The following is a 22,467-nucleotide window of genomic DNA, read 5'->3' on the forward strand; positions in this document are numbered from 1 at the left end:
GAAAGTTTTTGAATGTAGTCTCTTCAGATATTTTTCTCAGACCCTATCTCTTTCTCTTCTTCTTCTTCTGGGATCCCTATAATTTGAATATTGGTGCATTTAATACTGTTACAGAAGTCTCCAAGACTGTCCTCATTTTTTTTAATTCCATAGCAGCTATTTCCATCATTCTACCTTCCAGTTCACTTGTCCTTTCTTCTGCCTCAGTTATTCTGTGCACATATACTCAATGAATTGTGATATTAAGTGTATTTCTTAATGCAGTTCATGGTTTTTTGTTGTTGTTAAAAAAGTGGTAAAAGCAATAGCTCTAATCACACTAAAATATATCAAGCTTTTAAGCCACACTGCAAATTTTTTTGCCACTACCACTTTTCTTTTGTCAAGGATGCTATTTGCCAGCCCTTAAACTGCACCTGTGGAATATCAAAATTTCACAAAGGGCTATGCCAGCCCACCTTCCCCTGTTAGGCAGAATAAATTGTTTCTTCCACTGTGCATATATAAGACTGCAGGCATATTTCAGATATACCACTAATCCCATTCCATCTTAATTACCGGTGTCCTTAGGGGTTCCTCTGCTATTCGGTTAGCTGCATGAAGGTAAGCATTATATTTTGTTTTTGAGTCCACAACACTGAACACCATGACTAGTTAGTATAAAGCAGATCAATACTGCAGTTGAATGGTTTTGTATCAAAAACTTAAGGCAAGATGACTGATGGCATGCTCATCAGATTTCTAATGACTCAGAGCTTGGAAAGGAGAATGAGGTAGTAGAGAACCTGTCAATATGTTAGATGATAAACTCTAGATGCCAAAAAACTCATGACTTTGGAATGAAGTAACTGAAACATAAGTTTCACAACCAAATCCCAAAAGTCTACCAGGCAAGCACCTACTCAAAGCACTCTAGTTAATAGATGCTGAGATTTTATTTTGACTGGAAGAAACAATGTGGCATGAACAGTAAAAAGGTAAATAATTTTACTAGTCAATATTGATACTTTTTAAAATGAGGTACTCAGGGGCTTCATGTTCAGTTCCCACTGCTAATTTTTTTTTAACAAGAATGCTGAAAAAATGAAGCTGTTCATAGAAAACAAGAGTTGGTAAGTTAAACCAACATGGTATTTAAAAAAAAAAAAAGAAGAACCAAAACTTAACAGGGATGTTGAACAAATTCAGATGCTTCCTGGTAATTTTCACATTTGGTAGTCAGGAACTTTTTTTTTTTTTTTTCTTTTCCTGAACTAGACATGAAAATGTTCTGTATTTCCAATGTAACAAAAGGTTTTAACTGATTTTTTAGAGGAAGTAGCCTGTGATTCTTCCTAATTTTTAAATCTGTATAAGTTTTCTAAATATTTAACACACTAATTCATAATCTTTGTTGTTGTCCAGTTGCTAAGTCATGTCCAACTCTTTTGTGACCCCACGAACTGTGGCCCATCAGGCTCCCCTGTCCATGGGATTACCTGGGCAAGAATACTGGAGTGGGTGGCCATTGCCTTCTCCAGGGGATCTTCCAGACCCAGGGATCAAACCTGTGTCTCCTGCATTGGTAGGCAGATTCTTTACCACTGAGCCACCAGGGAAGCCCTTCATAGTCTTAAGAAGGTTTCTAATTACTTCAATGTATATTATAAAGTTTTAATTCTAATTTGATACACATAAAATACAGGTGATGGCAACAGGAACAGACCAATAGAGAACCATTAAAATTGAAATGCTGGCGTAACTCATTTGTAAAACACTCAAAGAATAGGTTATAATGTATAATGTGTAAAAATTAGTATTCTATGAAATGATTTAGAAAATCCTTCATCTTTCATTTTCTTTCTTAGTTTACCCTGGTAATAAACTCCGATATTTCTCTGTTATTTTTCCCAACAAACAAGCAACTATTACATTGTAAAGTAAAATACAGGATACCTTAGGTCACTGATGATAGTCATTTTATCAGAGACCCATAGTTAACAACAAATAGTGCTTACTAGACACTAACCTATTCCTAATGCTTGAAACAGACTTCTGTTTGTATATGCAACTGCTTCGAATTAAGAAATGTAAACATAATATAAAATGCTTCCAGTTTTACTGTCTTCTTCTTTGAGTTGTCCACAGAAGTAAGTATCAAGTTCCCTAAATATTTCACAATATTTCTAACCACTTAACTGTGGGAAAAAAAAAAGTAAATCTCAGATAGCTTTCCAAGCATCTCAAGGACCACAGGGAAGGCAGTGATCCTGAACAAACAAGGTAGAAGTAAAAATAGCAACATGCACAGTAACGCTCAGAACCAACACATGTATGCTGAAATGAATTCGAGGAATAAACTCATGTATGAAACTGTTCTGCAGCAGAGTAGCCAGTACAAAGGGTACAGGAAAGAATGCATCTAGAAATAAAAACACCAAGTCTCAGGACCACCTTGTTATCTGGAGAAGATACAAAGTTGACTAGGGCAATTTGCTCTGTGGAGATGGAACTTTTGAACTACTCACAGATGCCCTATGTAGAAGCAAGAGACCAAGAAAATTTTCATTAGAGTTTCTCCCTCCGTCAGGTTAACCCTAAGTAACTGGATTTGCTACGGAGATTTCATTATAAGGAAATAGGTTTGATTCTCACTGAAGAAGGCTGACCACTGAAGAATAAAAGGAATCTGAACTGTATAACAGATTTCACTCTCCAGATCTCTGAGTGCTGATTTTAACAATGATGCTCCTTAGCAAGGTTCCACTGTATTTTATCAGTTCTTATTTACATATGGTATTTGTGAACTGTGTGAAAATTTTTTAAATTTATATATTGACCTAAAAATTTAGCATAAGGATCTTTTGTAAAAATATATATCATGGGGAATCTTAAAATATTTTTTAAGTATCAGTCTTCAGGCATCAACATAAGAATAATTAGGCAGAAAAATAATGATAATCTCAACTACAATCTATTATCGTCAAATTATAAGAGCATACCTTCTTATCTGAGCAAACAGGAGCCACTTAATGAAGTTTACAATAATCTACATATGTATGTAAACACACAGAGACATTCAATACATAATGTTCCAGTGTGTGTGTGTGTGTGTGCTCAGTCGTGTCCAACTCTTTGTGACTCCATGGACTGCAGCCCACCAGGCTCCTCTGTCCAAGGAATTTTCCAGGTACGAATACTGGAGTGGGTTGCCATTTACTCCTCCAGGGGATCTTCCCAGCCCAAGGATCGAACCCAGGTCTCTTGCATCTCCTGCATTGGCAGGACTCTACCTCTAGCGCCGCCTGGGAAGCCCCTAATATATAAAGATGTAATATATATAAGTTGACTTGTTCAGCAAAATGGTTTTTGGGTTACATTCCTACCCAGAATTCTAAGTCTATGTGAAGCTCAGCTTTCCCAATGACTGTCAGAGTCTGATATACACATAAAAACACGGCACATTTAGAATTTTCAAAGTACACAGAAACACTAAATGGTACCACCTGTACAGAAATGACTACTGATTCATTGTCTCCAAGGAAAGTGGTCTGATTTGTTTCTCTAGTGGTGGCAATGGGGTCAATTAGGGCTGATAGTAACCTCACAAAATGCTGTAAAGGATGGTGAAAACACAATAAATTATATATTAAAAAAAAAAAAAAAAAAGGGTTTACATTCCATGATGGAGGCAGGTTACTGAATCAGATAACAGAAGCCTGGGATCTGAGTCCCAGGCAGAGCACAGTAACCTTGGGGTTACTGGCAACAGCACTCGATCCTTCTGGGTCTCAGTCATCTGAACAATGGTGATAGTTCCGACTCTCTAAGACTGTTATCAGTGATAAGCAACAGTGCTCCAGAGATTGTACAGTGTTATTAATTACAAGTAATGTACATTAAAGAGCCTCTTGCTTGGTAGCCCCATGAATCACTCTATGTAAATATTTAGCAATGACCTTGCATTTGTCTCTGTCCATAAAACAAAGTAAGACAAATTAACCTACACGAACAGTATTTTTACTGCAATACTTTGACTAATGCCGACACAAAGTATTACTATTAATGATAAAATATGAACAATTAACATTGTACTATTTTTCTGAGGGTGAAACCAAGGCTTTAGAAAGTAATTATCCAAGTTCACATTTCCAATGTATTAAATGCCAGGTTTTGATCTCAAATTTGTATGATTCTACAGAACTGGCTGTTAAACAATTAAAAGATAGTAATCTTGCTCTCTAAACAAGCTAACCAGACAAGTTTCCTTTTACCAGTGTAGAGAAAAGGGATTTGTATTTCTTCAGCATCAAACATGTGGTGGTGCTACTGAAGTACTCTGCAGGCTTGATCTCATCTCCAGCTAAAATCTAATCTACGCCTTTCTAGTTATGTGACCTCTGCCCATCTGCTGAACCTTTCGGCACCTCATTCTCTTTATCTATCAATTTTAGCAGTTTTCTTATCTGTCGGTTGTGAGGCTTAAATGAGTCTCACCTGGTGGCTCAGCGGTAAACAATCTGCCAGCAATGCAGAAGACTGCCTATAATGCAGGAGGCATGGGTTTGATCCCCAGTTGGGGAAGATGCCCTAGAGAATGAAATGGCAATCCAGTCCAGTATTCTTGCCCACAAAATGCCGTGGACAGAGAAGCCTGGCTGGCTACAGTCCATTGGGTCACAAGAGTGGGGCACAACTTAGCAGCTAAAGCACCAGCACTACCACCACCGCTACATGGAACATGCTTAGGGCAGTACTTGGTTAACTATTACAAACAGTAATATTATTGTTTAAAAACATGACCAAATAACAAAATCAGTTATTCTGTCACTCTATATAACAGAATCTACTGATAGAAGGTACAGTAAAGGGAATTGCAAGTAATTTCAAATCAACTATCAAATGGTTTCTAGTTTGCCAAGAAACTCAGTCCCAATACAGTCATTGCCAGAGAATATCTGTCTAAGAGAGAGACTCAGCTCAGTGGCCAGAAGCAGACATGAAAATCCTGACCATTCCCTGAAGGATCTGTTCAAAACAGGAGGAAAGTAAGGTGATCTAAGTCCATTGGGCACAAGCTCAGTTGCTTCAGAAGTGTCTTGACTTTTTGTGACCCCATGGACTGCAGCACTCCAGGCTTCCCTATCCTTCACCATCTCCTGGAGCTTGTTCAAACTCATGTCCATTGAGTCGGTGATGCCATCCAACCATTCATCTTCTGTCGTCCTCTTCTCCTCCTGCCTTCAATCTTTCCCAGCATCAGGGTCTTTTGTAATGAGTTGGCTTCTTGCATCAGGTGGCCAAAGTAGTGGAGCTTCAGTTTCAGTATCAGCCCTTCCAATGAATATTCAGGACTGATTTCCTTTAGGATTGACTGGTTTGATCTCCTTGCAATCCAAAGGGCTCTCAAGTCTTCTCCAACACCACAGTTTAAAAGCATCAGTTCTTCAACATTCAGCCATCTTTATGGTCCAAGTCTCACATCTATACATGACTACAGGAAAAACCATAGATTTGACTAGATGCACCTATGTCGGAAAGTAATGTCTCTGCTTTTTAATATGGTGTCTAGGTTGGTCATAGCTTTTCTTCCAAGGAGTAAGCATCTTTTAATTTCATGGCTGCAGTCACCATCTGCAGTGATTTTGGAGACCAAGATAATCAAGTCTCTCAATATTTCCATTGTTTCCCCATCTATTCGTCATGAAGTGACACTACCAGATGCCATGATATTAGTTTTTGGAATGCAGAATGTTAAGCCAGCTTTTTCATTCTCCTCTTTCACTTTCATCAAGAGGCTCTTTAGTTCCTCTTCACCTTCTGCACCTCACCACTTTTAGGGTGGTGTCATCTGCATATGTGAGGTTATTTCTGTTTCTCCCAGAAATCTTGATTCCAGCTTGTGCTTCATTCAGCCTGGCATTTTGCATGATGTACTCTGCATGTAAGTTAAATAAGCAGGGTGACAATATACAGCCTTGACGTACTGCTTTCTCAATTTGGAACTATTCTGTTGCACCATGTCTGGTTCTACTGTTGCATCTTGATCTGCCTATAGGTTTCTGAGGAGGCAGGTAAGGTGGTCTGGTATTCCCACATCTTTAAGAATTTTCCATAGTTTGTTGTGATCCACACAGTCAAAGGCTTTAGTGTAGTCAATGAAGCAGATGTTCTTCTGGAATTCTCTTGGTTTTTTCTATGATCCAACAGATGTTGGCAAATTGATCTCTGGTTCCTCTGCCTTTTTCTAAATCCAGCCTGAACATCTGGAAGTTCTCGGTTCATGTACTGTTGAAGTCTAGCTTGGAAAATTTTGAGAATTACTTTGCTAATGTATGAGATGACTGCAATTTTGTGGTAGTTTGAACATTCTTTGGTTGAACATTCTTTCGCATTGCCTTTCTTTGCTATTTGATGCTTCTGAACTGTGGTGTTGGAGAAGCCTCTAAAGAGTTCCTTGGACTGCAAGGAGATCAAACCAGTCAATTCTAAAGGAAATTAGTCTGGAATATTCATTGGTAGGACTGATGCTGAAGCTGAAGCTCCACTACTTTGGCCACCTGATGCCAAGAACTGACTCCCTGGAAAAGACCCAGATGATGGGAAAGATTGAAGGCAGGAGGAGAAGGGGATGACAGAGGATGAGATGGTTGGATGGCATCACCGACTCAATGGACATGAGTTTGAGCAGGCTCTGGGAGTTGGTGATTGACAGGGAAGCCTGGTTTGCTGCAGTCCATGGCATTGCAAAGAGTCGGACATGACTGAGCAACTGAACTGAACTGAACTTCTTTGGGATTGGAATGAAAACCGACCTTTCCCAGTCCTGTGGCCACTGCTGAGGTTTCCAAATTTGCTGGCATATTGAGTGCAGCACTTTCACAGCATCATCTTTTAGGATTTGAAATAGCTCTGCTGGAATCTGATCACCTCCACTAGCTTTTGTTAGTAGTGATGCTTCCTAAGGCCCACTTGACTTCACATTCCAGGATGTCTGGCTCTAGGTCAGTGATCACACCGTCATGATTATCTGGGTCATGAAGATCTTTTTTATACAGTTCTTCTGTGTATTCTTGCCACCTCTTCTTAATATCTTCTGCTTCTGTTAGGTCCATACCATTTCTGTGCTTTATCAAGCCCATCTTTGCATGAAATGTTTCCTTTGTGTCTCTAATTTTCTTGAAGAGATCTCTAGTCTTTCCCATTCTATTGCTTTCCTGTATTTCTTTGCACTGATCACTGAGACGGGTTTTCTTTACCTCTCCTTGCTCTTCTTTGGAACTTTGCATTCAGATGGGTATATCTTTCCTTTTCTCCTTTGCCTTTTGCTTCTCTTCTTTTCTCAGCTATTTGTAAGCTATTTGTAACCAAAATAATCCCACGGATCACAACGTTGTCTAACTCAATGGAACTATGAGCCACTGTGCAAGGCCATCCAAGATGGACGGGTCATGTTGGAGAGTTCTGACAAAACATGTTCCACTGGAGAAGGGAATGGCAAACCATTTCAGGATTCTTGCCTTGAGGCCTTGAGAACCTCATAAAGAAGAGGCGTTGGAAATATTAAGAAGCCACGTGGGAAGTCGATTTAATTCCATAGTCTGATCCTATAAACAACTTCCTTTTGTTTTTTTAATTAATCTTTATTGGAGCACAGTTGGTTTACAATGTTGTGTTAGTTTCTGTTGTATAGCAAAGTGAATCAGTATATATCCATTCTTTTTAAGCTTGCTTTTCCCACACAGGTCATTACAGAGTACTGAATAGAGTTTCCTATGCTATACAGTAGGGTCTTATTAGTTACCTGTTCTACGTATGTACTGTGCTTAATCGCATAGTCATGTCGGACTCTTTGAGACCCCAATGGACTACAGCCCGCTAGGCTCCTCTGTCCATGGGGATTCTCCAGGCAAGAATACTGGAGTGGGTCGCCATGCCCTCCTCCAGGGGATCTTCCCAACCCAGGGACTGAACCCAGGTCTCCCGTGTTACAAGCGGATTCTTTACCATCTGCACCCCCAGAGAAGTAGCGTGTATGTGTCAGTCCCAATCTCCCAATCCCCCACTGCCCCTCTGGCTTTCCCCTTTGGTAACCGTAAGTTCGTGTCACCTAGCTGAGTTACTCATCTAATTTAAAGTTTGGCTTCATAATGAGAATGATCCAAAAGATAATTCCGTGGAAGTCCAGTGCCCCCTGCAGTAGGAGAGTAGAGTCATAACCACTGGACCACTAGGGGATTCGCTTTTGGATTGTTCTTAACATGAGTTCAAGTACTTGGTATGCTTTAAATTAGATGCATAACTCAGCTTAGTGACAAATTCTTTTAAATTTGAAAGCATTTGTAATTCTTCTAGATTCCCTAAACCACTTGCATATTTGAGACAACAAATTAGGAGGCAATCAGTTTCCACATGAAGGAAATATTAAGGTTGTATAGTAATTAACTGTGACAGTTATCCACAGATATATTTTAGGCACCATATGCTAAAATTATTAACATGCCTTGTCATGTAATTAACAATGTTCAGAGGCAGAACCAATTCTTCTATGGACAAAACAAAGGGACAAGAATTATCCAATTCTACTAGTTTTCACTATGAAGTTAATGTAAAGAAAATCAAGTTCTATTTTTACATTACTAACATTATATCATTTATTTTTGTTTTAAAACCATGGAAGAATGTTCACATGATTTCCAGTAAAGTCTAAGTGAAAATGAAAACCAGTTTTAAAAACATTTCCCATAAAATGAAAATGTACCTTTTAACTTTAACGGGTAGTATTCCTCATGTCTCTTTTATCTAAAAAAACCAGCCCAAGTTAACTGCCTACTGTATGCTGGGGAATTTTTAAATCAAGGGAGATACATTAGTTAGGCTTGCTTCAAAGTGGTCATCTTTGGGCTTATTTGCAACATTTTTATCATTAAAATGTTTCACATTGAAACATTTATTTGCTAATGGTAGAGAAAAAAACAAAATTCACAGAAGAGTATTCTAAAGAGCAGCACGGAGGAATCAAAAGATCGATGGTCCGAGGGACTGAGCTCTGGTCCTTACTCTGCCCCCGACTACCTGCTCAGTCTGTTAATATGTGGAAAAATGAGCCAGACAGAGATTTCTCCCTACATGTGTCTTTGATTAAGAACTCAGGTATGAAGTTCTACCAATATTTTGGAGTCAGTTTGTGCAGGAACATGTGTGCAGATGTGACTTACAATTCATTCTCTCCGGGGGCAAGGAGAACACTTCCAATGCAATGAAATATATTCGTCAGTGTATACAAAAAATGTGAAAAAACGTTATCATGTGCTACAATAATGCTACCCTAGGTACATTCATATCATGGGAATTCTAGCTAGATTAATCGTTCTGAATACCTACTCTCCACTCATTTCTAGAATTTAAATCAGCAGTGTATCAGGAGGCAAATTAAAGAAACCCAACATTTACTTCTATACTCGGACGTGTGTAGTAAATAGGTGAGCCCTGCAATACAATTCCATTCTGTGTACACCCTCAGAATAAGAACCTCTAAAATAAATACACACTTGGCAAGTGTTTATGGATAATTCTTCTAATCTTTAGCTGTTCACAGGCAGGACCCATCTCCCCTGTCCTTCAGTTCAACAATCTCATCATTAATCTTTTCTAATGTCTCTCACAGATGCGGTGGTTTGTTTTGTTTTGCTTTATTTTTCTCAACAACTATAAGTCACTCAGGGCCTCACTTTCCACAGCAAAGGATCAGGTGTCTCAAAGCTCCATAAAAACACACTTCACACAGGGAATGTCTGTGGTCCATGGATTCTGTCCATTTCATCTAAACAGGACCATCTGCCCGTGAGGAAGGGCCAGCTGGACGCAGCATTTCCCACCAGCACCAACTGCGCATGTCCTGTTGTAAGGGCCCTCTCCTCTAGCTCCCTCACAGGCCTGAGCTCACTTGTGCGAAACCTCTACTGTCAAGACTGTGAAAAGCAGCTGAGTATCATTTGTAGAATTAACTGTATTTACCAAGTAAAAAGATAACTAAGTACAACAGGAAGTAAAGTGATAGAAAGAAATCGCCATCTTCAAGATTTTTATTCCTACCAAGATGCTTCTGCAATACCAGAAAAAAAAGATAATGACCTAAACAAATATTGTAGAAAACAATTCCTGCTTTCTATTCACTTTACTATACAAGGATTACTTAGAAGCCGAGAAACAATATAGTACTAAGAGCTATCAGGCAAATAAAATACACAAAATCAATACCACCAGGAGGCCCATTACAATCGCATTTTTGCTCAAGATGTCATCTGGATTTGATCACAAGTTTAACTTCCCAATGTGTAGGCAAGATTGTAGAATGTTGTGTGCTCCCAGCTGATCTGTTCAGCAACTGAGATACTTAAAAAACAAAATAAAATGAGTGCATTCGCTCATGCTACTACCCCTGTAGCAAACGTAAACAAATAAGAATTTATACAAATGTGAAATTTACTATTTTATATGGTCTCCAAACTTGGAATATTCTGTGCCAGAAAAAGAATTCTTCACAAAGCTTTTTAATATAAAAATATCACTGATGAAATGAAAGTGAAGTCGCTCAGTCATGTCTGACTCTTTGCGACCCCATGGACTGTAGCCCATCAGGCTCCTCTGTCCATGGGATTTTCCAGGCAAGAATATTGGAGTGGGTTGCCATTGCCTTCTCCAGGGGATCTCCCTCCCCCAGGGATTGAACCCGGGTCTCCCGCATTGCAGGCAGACGCTTTACTGTCTGAGCCACCAGGGAAGCCCACTGATGAAATGAAATATTGTAAACCAAGACCTTGAAGGAAAATGGCTTGATTTCATACCCAGGGTCTGACTTTCCAGCTCGGGGATCTGGTGCATGCAGGTGACCTCACCATTTTCCTCACTGTAAAGCAGATGTAACTAACACCTGCACTCACCTCCCAGGTTGCTTGTGAGGCTTTAATCAGGTCACAGATTTAATAACTCAGTGAAAGCCCCTGCAGTCTGGATCTCAAGGAAGATCAGCTATTTCACGCTTGAAAAGACTCTTGCTTGCTCTAAGCCACCACATTCTTGTATTTTCTTCCTTCTTCTGCTTCTTCCTTCTTCTTCCTCCTGTCTTCTTCCTTCTCAGCCTCCTTCTCTGTCTTTGTTTCTTTCCAAACATCAAATGTTGAGAGTTCTCAGATCATCAAGAATTTAGGTCCTCTTTTTCCTCTCTTCTTTGCCTAAGGGCTCTAACCTACTCCCATGATTTTAATTACCATCTGGAGAATGATCCCAAACACATTTCTGATTCAGATCTGAACACATACCTGCCAGGTCACTATCTCCACCTGGATGGTGTGGTGAGACCCTGGGTTCAGTCATCCTACCTCAAGGCCAAACTCCACATTTCTGCCATTCAAATGTAAACGCTGCCTACCTCAGTAAGCTGCTGGAAAAAAAAAGCCCAGTTTTACAACACAGAATCCTGGGAGTTATCTGTGAAATGTCCTGTTGCTCACTTTTCAGTCTGTAACCCATTTCCTACTCTTTCCATTTTATGTCTGATATACTCTGCTGTCTCCACAGCTCCGTCCCCTTCTGAACCCACAGCCACTAGCGACTAACTCCCAAACTGGCTTCGCTCAAACAGTCCCCTCTCCTCCAGTCCAACTAGAGGGATGTTTTAAAGCGCAAGTATAATCACTCCTCTACCTACATTTCTTTACATGATCAGAGAATAAGAGTAAAACAGAATAAGGAGTAAACAATGAACCACTAATAAAGGTGTGCACATGTCCTCCATCCCCATGGTCCTCTATGTTCCAAACACATTAAAACATTTTACTCTAAAATGCCAGGCTCTCTCTTTCTTCAAGGCCTTCATTCATATCCACCCTGTTCCCTCTTCCCCTCCCTGTATCTCCATTCCCAGCTGTTTCTTTCCTATCATTCAGCTCTCAGTTTAACCAATACTTCCTCCAGAAGGCATTGCTTGGTTCTCTGGACAAGGTCAGTTCCATTAATTATATTCTCACAAGGCACCGTGCACTTCTGTTCCACAATCCTCAGTGCATTTGTAAACACACAAAAGATAATAAATGACACAAGTGCAGGGAGCTTGTCTGTCCTGTTTACAGTTGTATCCCTTAATCTTATCAAACACCATAAGTGGGCCAACAGAGATAGTGATAGATGTTTGCTGAATTAATTAACACAGAATGGTTCTGGTTTCGTTCTTGACTTGATAATGGCTCATAATTGGTGGGTAAGTGCACATAAAACTCTAATTCAAGGCAGACTGTGATAGCTTTTCACAGGAAATAAACATACAGATTACTTGATCCTCTAAGAAAAAAAATCAATTCTAGAAAGGAACAGACGTATAAGGAAAGACCCATGTAAAGGAAGGCTTTTTTCTGGTGCAGAGATATGAAATAAGCCATGGAGAGCTAGCAAGACTTCAACAAGTTAAGGGTAGGAAATATTCCAGGGAGGGGAAAAATTTCAGACAGAGGGAGAAGAATAGAAGGAGAAATATTTCTGCAGGAGAATGAAAACACTGCTCAAAGGAGAAAAGGGTTTGTCATTGATTGAATGGAAAACCAAAACAGAGAAAGGATGGGGGAATTATGACAGATGATGAATTCTGTTTTAGAAACTCAAATTTTAAGTCCTTACATGATGTTGAGAATGTAGATAAACATGGAACTAGGAAAGAAGTTGCAAGTCAATTTCAGAAATTATTAGGCTCAGAAATTTTAATTGATCCATAAGGAATTAACCATTAATGCAGAGGCATGACAAAGATGTCTAAAGTTATCCACAAACACATATTTTGATTAAGAATAAAAAATAGAAAAAATAAAAGCAATTTTATAATTACTGCCTCAATTTTCAACATACATACCTAATTTTTATTTTATATAGGTGTTAGTAATACTTACCATATTTTTACAATGATTTTACCCTCTTTAAAACTGCTAATGTCCTACCACTGTTGGGATGGGAGAAACTCACTTATGCTGACTTTTTCTCTATTCAGTAGGAGAATAATATCTTTCTACTGTTTAAAAGAATTCCAGTCTTTGTAATAGGCTCTGTGCAAAAATTTTAAATGACGTACAGAATTTTTAAAAGGTCATTCTAATTTCAAAAATGTTAACATCTGAAATTACATCTATTATCTTTAATTATCAAGAGAATATATGAAGAATAATAAAACGTAACACTTACTTTTGCTGCACCTATTTGTTCTTTGCGAAATTTCTCAAGTGGTGCAATTAATACATCATTAGCATTTTGAATCTGAAATTAAAAATACAAATACATTAAATTCTGTATAATTCATGCAAGCAATATTGAAAAAAAAGATACCTCCCTTATTCCACTTACTTAAGTAAACAGTTTTTGTTCCCTTTTGCTTCTATAAATGAAATAAAAAATACCTCACACATGTCATATAGTCATTTTCTACTTTATAATTAAATTTTCACAAATTATTTCACTTGATCCTAGCAATAATGTGACTAATGTGAAAACAAGTATACATAGTGAGATCTTAAATATTTAAACTTCATATTCTAAAATTTAACTACACATCAGACATTAAATTTTAAGATACCTTTAATTATACTGGTTTAATGTAGTCAGTTCAAGCATCATTTGAAAATTAAGCCATATAAAAGCTTTCCATCTTGCCGCTAGAATATTATAATTGTACAGCTGCAAAATAAAATCAGGCTTATTTTTTCCCTATTTTATTAGATTCCTTACACTTGGGCTTTGCCTGCATATTCTCATAATATTTCCAACCACACTAAAACAGTAACTGATTTTATTTCAATCAATGGCGTTTTAGTCCAAGACTCCAAATTGGGTTTCACTTAAACTTTCAAACAGATAAATCTTTAAATCAATCTGTACGAATACTGTGAGGGGGTTCAAGCTGGGTCAGGGGCAGTGACTGGCTACAGAAGACATATGTCTAAGGAAAGCAACATGCTGGAAGGAAATCTTGATTTTTTAAAAAATCACTTTAAAAAGCATTAACATTAAACATAGGATCTTAAATGTTTTCACAACCAAAGGAAATAATAATGTTGCAAGATGGAGGTATTAGCTAATGTCATGGTATTAATCATTTTGCAATACATAAATGCATCAAACCAACATATTACACAATTTAAACTTATATAATGTCAATTATATACCAATAAAGTTGAGGGGGGGGAGGCAGCCCCAGTTAACAAAATTACCATTCATTCTACTGCTGTGATAATACTATGACCTATTACATAGTTAGAAAATGCTAAGATGAAGAGAAAAATCTATTTTTCTCATAAGTCACTATTTTAAAATAGGTTAAAGCATATACAGGAGCTCCTTATATTATTCTTATAATTTCAAATAAGTTTGACATTATATCACAATTTTAAAATTTCAATAAATGGGTTTTACTTTCAATTATTTTCACTAAACTGGTTATTCTCTAGTCAAGCTCTATTTCTTAAATTCCATAATCTAACACACAAAGACAGTATTCACAAAAATAAAAACTAAATAATGCTTTCCATGATTCTGTCATTTTCCAATTTGTAGGAAAATCACATGACCTCTTGAAAAAAGTACCTAAAATCCTCCATTGTGAAAACATATAAAGTAGATCAATACTCAAAATCCTTCCCAAGACATTGACAGCCAGCACAGATACCTCTGCCATCCATCACCTACCTTCCTTTTTGTGAGCTCGGACAGGGCTTCATCAAGATACACTGGGCAGGCATTTTACTACAGAGAGATGACTGGGAACAGTAGCAAAGTAGCTCACTTTTAATTCTCACTCTCTAAATCCTCTTTGCCCTAGTGAAACTCCAAATACATTGAAACACACACATATATATTTCTCCAGATGTTACAGAGGTAATAAATAATGGATTCTGCCTTTAAAGTTCACATAAGGAAAGACAGTGTCATGGACACTTTAGTGTAACTTGGAAAAATAGCAACAATAAAGGCCAACAGTTACGAATGTTTGCTTTATGCTAGAAACCAGCATGACCTAACGTATTTAAAGTTAATGATCTTAAACAAAGAGATATTTTTCAAGTGGTGAAAACTCAAACAATGAGTCTGAATAACAAGATATGCAGCACAACTCTTAAGTACATGTATTTAAAATCAAGAATGGCTGACTTCAACACAGTTCCATAGCTTATGAACTGCTATTTAAACATTCTGATCTCCAGCTGTATCACCTAACAACTTGATTTTAAGGATGAAGATAATGAATGTAAAACACATAGTTCCGTGCCTTACGTCCAGAAAGTACTCAAAATTTATAGTTTTTAATATCTCCAAATAAACATATATAACATATATCCGTCTGTAATGATATACCTGATACACTTCTATATCTGAATCTTCTACACTACCCTACTGGTTGAAGTATATCTATGTGCACATTATGAGAAGGTATTTTCTATGAACGTCACAAAAGACAGATGGCCTAGACATTCCCACATTCAATCACTAGGTGCTTACATATGTGCTAAGCACACTACTGAGCTATGTGGGGAAGAGAAAAAAACCAAGGCATGGGCTATACCTTCTAGAAAGTTGATGCCTACTTGTGAAAAGGGGGAAAAAATATTCACTCAACAAGTATTTAATGTCATAAAGTTCTGCCAAAATTTTCGGAAAATTTTAGACACAACTGATCACAGTACATTGAGAATAGTTACATGATTAACTATGCAGAATCCATCACAAACACATCAGAATTTTGACAACAGAAAAGATCCATGCGAACTAAATAAGTCAAGGTAGTATTTGGATAGTGAACAGGAAGTATTGGATAGAGGTGAACAGGAAGTGGATATGAACTGGATACACCAAAGAGAAAAAATATCCTAGGAACAGGCATGACCATAAAAAAGGCAAGAGACAGAATTATGCAAATATGAGGTCGGGTGGGGTGGGGGAGTAGGGGAGTGCAGCATAGGGAAAAATAGAAGCATTTACTACCCGTTCCTTAACAGTCCATCCTGACTGTGAGTGCACCAACCAAGTTACAGGCCTTCAGTTACCTTTTTAAAAATGGAAATGGCACAGTGAATATAAACTATGTTGAAAACTTTTGGCACACAGCAGGTTCCATGTGTTATTAGCTATTAATATTATCTAACTGGAGAAAAGTGTGTAATTACTATAAGGAAATTTAACTGCAATAAGGAAAGAATACCCATAATCTAAGCAAAGTAACCTGAATATGGAATCACTGCTGGTTTCTAAAAAGAGGATTAATGTAAAAACTTGTTCTAGGAAGTAATATGCAGGATACTTTGAGAATGAAGAGATTAAGGACAAGATATGCCAGGTAAATGGCTGGGAGAAGAACACAAGTTTGAAGAGACAACTAGGTCAGAGGCCTGTGGTGTTGACAGATGGGTAGCAGGGAACTGCAGAGGCAGAGGAATCAAAGGTGACATTAAGTTTTCAGCCTCAGGCACTGGAACTCCAGCAGAACTTTAAGAACTAGGGTAAATGAGGCAGGGAGTATGTCTGGTAGAGAAAGAATAATGACAATGAATTTCACTTTGGACCTATTACTTTTGATTCCATGAAAGATTCACGGAAATATCAGAGTATCCCACTTCAAAACATGGAACTAGTCAATACGAATGAAATGTTTTTAAATTGGGAAAGACCAGACAAAAGAGTGGATGGTGGATCCATGTGCTAAGACGCTAGCACTCACACTCATACTCAATAGTTCAAATCTCTGCCACAACTATTCTCTGGCTGTTACGTAAATATGGCCTGGGAATAAAACAAAATGTGAGAATATAAACTTGAGCCAAATGTGATAATTAACAATCACCCAGTGGGCAAGTATTACTTCCTATCTCTAGTTCGTCTATATTTCTTCATCTCTTTCTTTTGTTTTGGATTTGCTCAATTTTTTTCTTTCTTCCCCCTGCTCTCATTCTATTAATGTGAAACTTAGAGAATAAAAATATAAGTTCCAGAGGTACTAAACAGAAAAAAAAAAAAAAAGAAGAAGGGGAAGAAAAACATCCAAAGGAGTGATAGAGATAACAAGAGATATGATTTGTTGAGTGTTTAATGTGTGCCAAGTACTATGCTAAGCCCTTCATAATATCTAGATTAAAGTTGATTTCATATGAATAATGAAGTTCAAAACCTAACAATCATCTGGAATATATTAAGAATGTGAATGCTGAAGTTAGACCCTGTTCCATTTTGAATCTCAGCACCTAACCTGCTAAGACTCAATGCCTTCATCTCTGTATCTCTTAAGAATTTCATAAAAATCAAAGGAAAAATACACATATTCAAAAAATTGCAAGCATAGATTCGGCATATGGCAGGCTTTCAATAAATGTTTGTTTCATCACAGAATTCACAATGTCAACTATTGAGTTCAGAGCCATCCTCAGCAGTCTGAGAATTTCCAAGATGATTTAAAAGGTAGTTATTCAAAAGGGAGAAATTGAAATCCAAATAAATTTAACAGAAACTTTTTCAGAGTACCCATCTGCAGTGGTAGATAATAGGAACCTACATTTTTCCATAAACCATAATAACATATGTGTGGCTTTACATCTGACATATGATGCTTCTCTTGTATGCAGTCAATGGGCTGCTGTTCACAATATGTGAATCTAAATTCAAGAGATCAAAATGGGAACGCCAGCACTCAAAGGGCGCAAAGTGGATTTACAACCCAACTGTCTGCTTCTGACTCTCGGCTTTGCACACCCACCACGGGACAAATGCCTTTTATCCCAACACACTGGTCGATCACATGGATGAAATTCTCCAATTCTGATGTAATCCAAGTGTGAAGTAAAGAAGGTATTTAAAATTTAGGTAGGTTTAAAAGGGTTACTGTTACAACTGAATAATAATGGAAAATAACATACAAAATGCTAAGAAACCATAATTAAAAATCTGAATCTGGCGTACAACACTGGTGACTTTCTCAAGATTTAAAAAGCAATCTAGAGAAATGAAATTCTGGCTCACATGGAACTCTTTCTCCTCAAATTTACGCAGAGGGCTTGATAAAACTCCTTCCAAAAGGTAATACTAGAGGATGGGGTGGGGGGTAGGGCATGGAACCAAGTCACAGAGTTCAGGAGATAAACTTCCATAATATTTCTGGAATGTGTTACTTTGTATGACCTCATTAAGAGGCATTAGGAAAAATACAAATGCAATTTTAATGCTCTCTCTAGATATTGATAAGATAAATTTTTAAAAAGTTCATATTTCAGTAATTAAGGGTTAACTATTTTATAATTTTTAACCATTATCTAAACCTTGGTTTTAAAAAACTTATTTTTGTAAGTACTGGTCCATTTTTAAATTCAAAAATAATCACAGCTATTTCACTTATTTTCTGCATCAGAGCAGCAAAGCTAATATTGGGTAATAAGACATTACAATACTACATTTACTGGGTAGACACACTTTGACTGTGGGTGTATTACATTAAACCAGGCAATTCAGCTTCCTGTTGCTTTTCTTTTGCTATTTCAAGTGATTCTAATAAACAGCCACAAGGGAGTGCTCATAAATCACTCAAAAGTAATGACTAGAAAATGTTTTTATGTGGTTAGAAGAAGCATTATCCAAACATGTTTGGGTTTCTCTCTCTCCAAGTACACATGAATTATAATTTTCTACAGACCATGAATTTTCAAGAGCTATCCTATAGGAATGTTCAATGCTTGTTTTCCACTGCAGAGACCCTTACCATAACTTGTCTGTTCAAGGAAGTGAGTAGTGATGGAATAAAACAAATCTGAAAAGTAATTCTTCTTACACTTTTACTTTCTCTTCCCCTTTGAGGTCTTGGTTAAACTTGACTGTTGTTGGTACCAGTCACAGCTCATCACAAATCAATTGTTACAGTATCCCACCAGGATGTAAGATAATTCTCTATCTCTAAAAGCTCTAAAAGACTCCGGGTTTTAAAGAGATTGGGGCTTCCCTGGTGGCTCAGATGGTAAACAATCAGCCTGCCATGCAGAAGACCTGGGTTCAGTCCCTGGGTTGGGAAGATCCCTTAGAGAAGGAAATGGCAATCCACTCCAGTATTCTTACCTACAGAATTCCATGGACAGAGGAGCATGGCAGGCTATGGTCCATGGCGTCGCAAAGAGTGGGACGTGACTGAACGACTAATACTTTTGAAGAGATTTAATGATTTTCTGCTATCAAAGCAACTGTTTGAGAAGGCTACAAAGAACAAGCCATTTATAGAAATAAAGCATGGATGATGTAGCTCACTACAAAAACAATTTCCTGTTGAGATGGCTATTATAATCAATCCACACAAAGTGAAAATATCACGAAGGTATGTATATTGAGTAGACTGAAAACGATCAATGTGGAAGACACCTATAAACAGGCTGAGGTAAGACTGGCTCATTGTCTCACTGGTATTTATAACTGGGGAAGTCAGATCAGAGTCCTTGGGATTACAAGCAAGTATCTCTTCGCTGCCTGTCCCAACCCCTTATCCTATTCCCACCCGCCCTTTTGGATAAAGCTATGGCAGGTGGTCTTGGGATAGCCTGAGTTTCACTCCTAGATACTAGTAAAGTTAGCTCTCCACAACCTCACAAGAGGCATTCCTCTAAGTCAGTAAACCCACAGTTTTTCTAATTGTCATGTGCATGCATGCTCAGACAAGCTATGTGACCCCACGGATTGTAGCCCACCAGGCTCCTCTGTCCATGGGATTTTTCTGAGCAAGCATACTGGAGCGGGTTGCCATTTCCTTCTCCAGGGGATCTTCCAGACCCAGGGATCGAACCCACATCTCCTGTGTCTCCTGCATTGGCAGGCAGGTTCTTTACCAAGTAAATTAGAACTCAAAACCCAAATCTCACAGAAAGAGCAGAGGACACACATATGAACAAGACCTTCATATAATAAGTAATATGAAGTAAAAACTAAATGCATTTTACTTTCTATCCTTTAATGTGAATAGCAACGTACTCTGAAAAATCATGCCTTTATCTTTTAAAAACATGTAAGGTTATCTGGCCACCACAATAATCCATTACATTTTTACTTGAATGTCACTTACTACTTCAATATTGGATGTTTTGATTCTACTTATTAAGTCAGTGTTCTATGATGAATCCTATTTCATTGGACTTCATCTATTTAGATCCAACTCACTTATATTTAATATTAGTTTCACCTTTACTTCTACCAGTAATAATACTTATAGGAATATATTTAGAAAAAGAAATTTAAGTTTTTGGAGAATGATGCTATAGGAATCTCATTTTTTACTTCAGAAGATAAGTAGACATATACTCTCTAGGAAAGTGCATAGGTTTGTATTTAATTCTTGAATTATCCCATGAAAACTGTGTGATTTTGGTCAAATTATTCAAACACTCCATGTCTGTTTCCTTTATCTAAAGATGAAAATATGCCTTTATCTCATAGCCTGTTTACTAACATTTTTATATTTTATATATAATGATCATAAGAGTCTATTAATACAAAGTTGTACTTGCTTCTTAACTAAATTCATCTTTTTTGAGTAGGTCAACTGTAAAACAATAATATTTTTTTAAAATGACTTAGGAATTTGCTACTGCAGTTTCATATATTAATAAAAGAGTGAAATCTCACCAGCAGGTATTGAATGCCAAGACTTCTTAAACGGAACACAGTGGCTAGTAGCCTAAGTGGGAACCAATCCTCCCTGCTTCTACAGCTTATGACTGTCCTGAATATAACTCAAGTAAAGTTAGCTATTTTTTAATAAAAAACCATCTATACTCATAAGACGAGCGAGCAGAAAAGCATTCATCCAAGAAGAAATTGACCATTTTCATAGTGTAGCTGAGAAAGTGGAAGAGAGGGGTAAATTGCAAAATTCCATAGAATTCACTGTGACCTAATAGTGTCATAACTCTAGGTTGTACCAAATGAAATTCTCTGAATATTGAGTTATTTGGACTAGAAAGGTAAGTTATTTTTCTCAGATTTTTTTGTTGCTCTTAAACTACTTTTGCTTTATTCTTTCTTATCCAGCAATCTCTAACGGTAGATTAAACCAAAGATACTTTTAAAGATTTCAAGCATTGTAGAAAAAATCTGTAAAAAGGTCTAACCATAACATATGCCTCCTCACAAACTTGTGTCTACTTATTGCCATCCTGATTACTACATTTATAACTATCATGTGAAAGTCACTCAGTGGTGCCTGACTCTTTGCAACTCCATGGACTATACAGTCCATGGGATTCTCCAGGCCAGAATACTGGAGTGGGTAGCCTTTCCCTTCTCCAGGGGATCTTCCTGACCCAGGACTCAAACCAGTGTCTCCTGCATTGCAGGCGGGTTCTTTACCAACTGAGCTATCAGGGAAGCCCATAGTGAAGGCTTAAAAAAAACAGCAAAAAAGGTCAAAACTATACTTCAACTTTAAATAACAGATATATGAAGGATCCAATTAAAACTGACATCTTAAAAATTACTTAAAACAATTACTCCAAACATCCTGCACATATGCTCATTGTAACAAATACTTCCCTTTTGATTTTGACCAAAAAGTATGCACTTAAGAAAACACTCCTGTAGATAATGGCTGCATTACCTCAAAGGTCATATAAGGAAAATGTTGACGTTAAACTTACCTTTGAGAACACAGTCTCCAAATAATGTAGGAAATACTGCCACCTCGGTTGTTACAAGGTATTAAATAACTGCTCTGCACTCCCCACTAGGTGAAAACATTATGAACAGAAACTGGTGGAGTTACTTCTGCAGTCCTCTACATTTAGCCATTCTCAGGAAACCCCATCGTCCCCTGAATTTGTGTACCTCTAGTGGCATTGCTATTAAATTTCTATGATGCTCTCATGTTTCTCAACCCTATAGGAGATGACCAAAGATTTTCCTGTAACACAGCTTTCCCGTGTATATCAGTGTCCTCCTGCTGATGGAAACATACCTCTGCCCTTCTCCCCCATTTTAAAAATCAGAAACTCTGTATATCCTGAGCTGAGCCAATCATAGTCCCAAGGAAGATTTTTTTTTTTTCCAGGTTTTATCCCAGAGTTTAGAGGAGTCAAAGTGGCTTCAAGTGAGGGGTCAGAAGGAAGGAGCCTCAACAAATTGATAATTTATGTAACTCCACGTTTATCACCTCCTCCTCTTTTAATGCTACTTCTTCTTGTTAATTTTCCTCTACCCTTCTAGGTCAGTTCAGTTAAGTTCAGTTGCTCAGTCATGTCCGACTCTTTGCGACCCCATGAATCGCACAGCACACCAGGCCTCCCTGTCCATCACCAACTCCCGGAGTTCACCCAGACTCACGTCCATTGAGTCAGTGATGCCATCCAGCCATCTCATCCTCTGCTGTCCCCTTCTCCTCCTGCCCCCAATCCCTCCCAGCATCAGTCTTTTCCAATGAGTCAACTCTTCGCATGAGATGTC

At 37.7% G+C, this 22,467-nt stretch overlaps 1 protein-coding gene across 1 annotated transcript in view; it reads right to left on the reverse strand.

Annotated features, from left to right (window-relative positions):
- The window catches only part of ARHGAP42 (Rho GTPase activating protein 42), a 349,865-nt gene that overhangs the window by 141,490 nt on the left and 185,908 nt on the right, over positions 1–22,467 (reverse strand). The window contains exon 4 of the mRNA XM_010848229.1: positions 13,207–13,278. Within this exon, the coding sequence (XP_010846531.1) occupies positions 13,207–13,278 (72 nt within the window). The remainder of the gene's footprint in view (positions 1–13,206; positions 13,279–22,467) is intronic.

This window comes from Bison bison, unplaced genomic scaffold, assembly GCF_000754665.1.
Source record: "Bison bison bison isolate TAMUID 2011002044 unplaced genomic scaffold, Bison_UMD1.0 scf7180017864262, whole genome shotgun sequence".
NCBI lineage: Eukaryota > Metazoa > Chordata > Mammalia > Artiodactyla > Bovidae > Bison > Bison bison.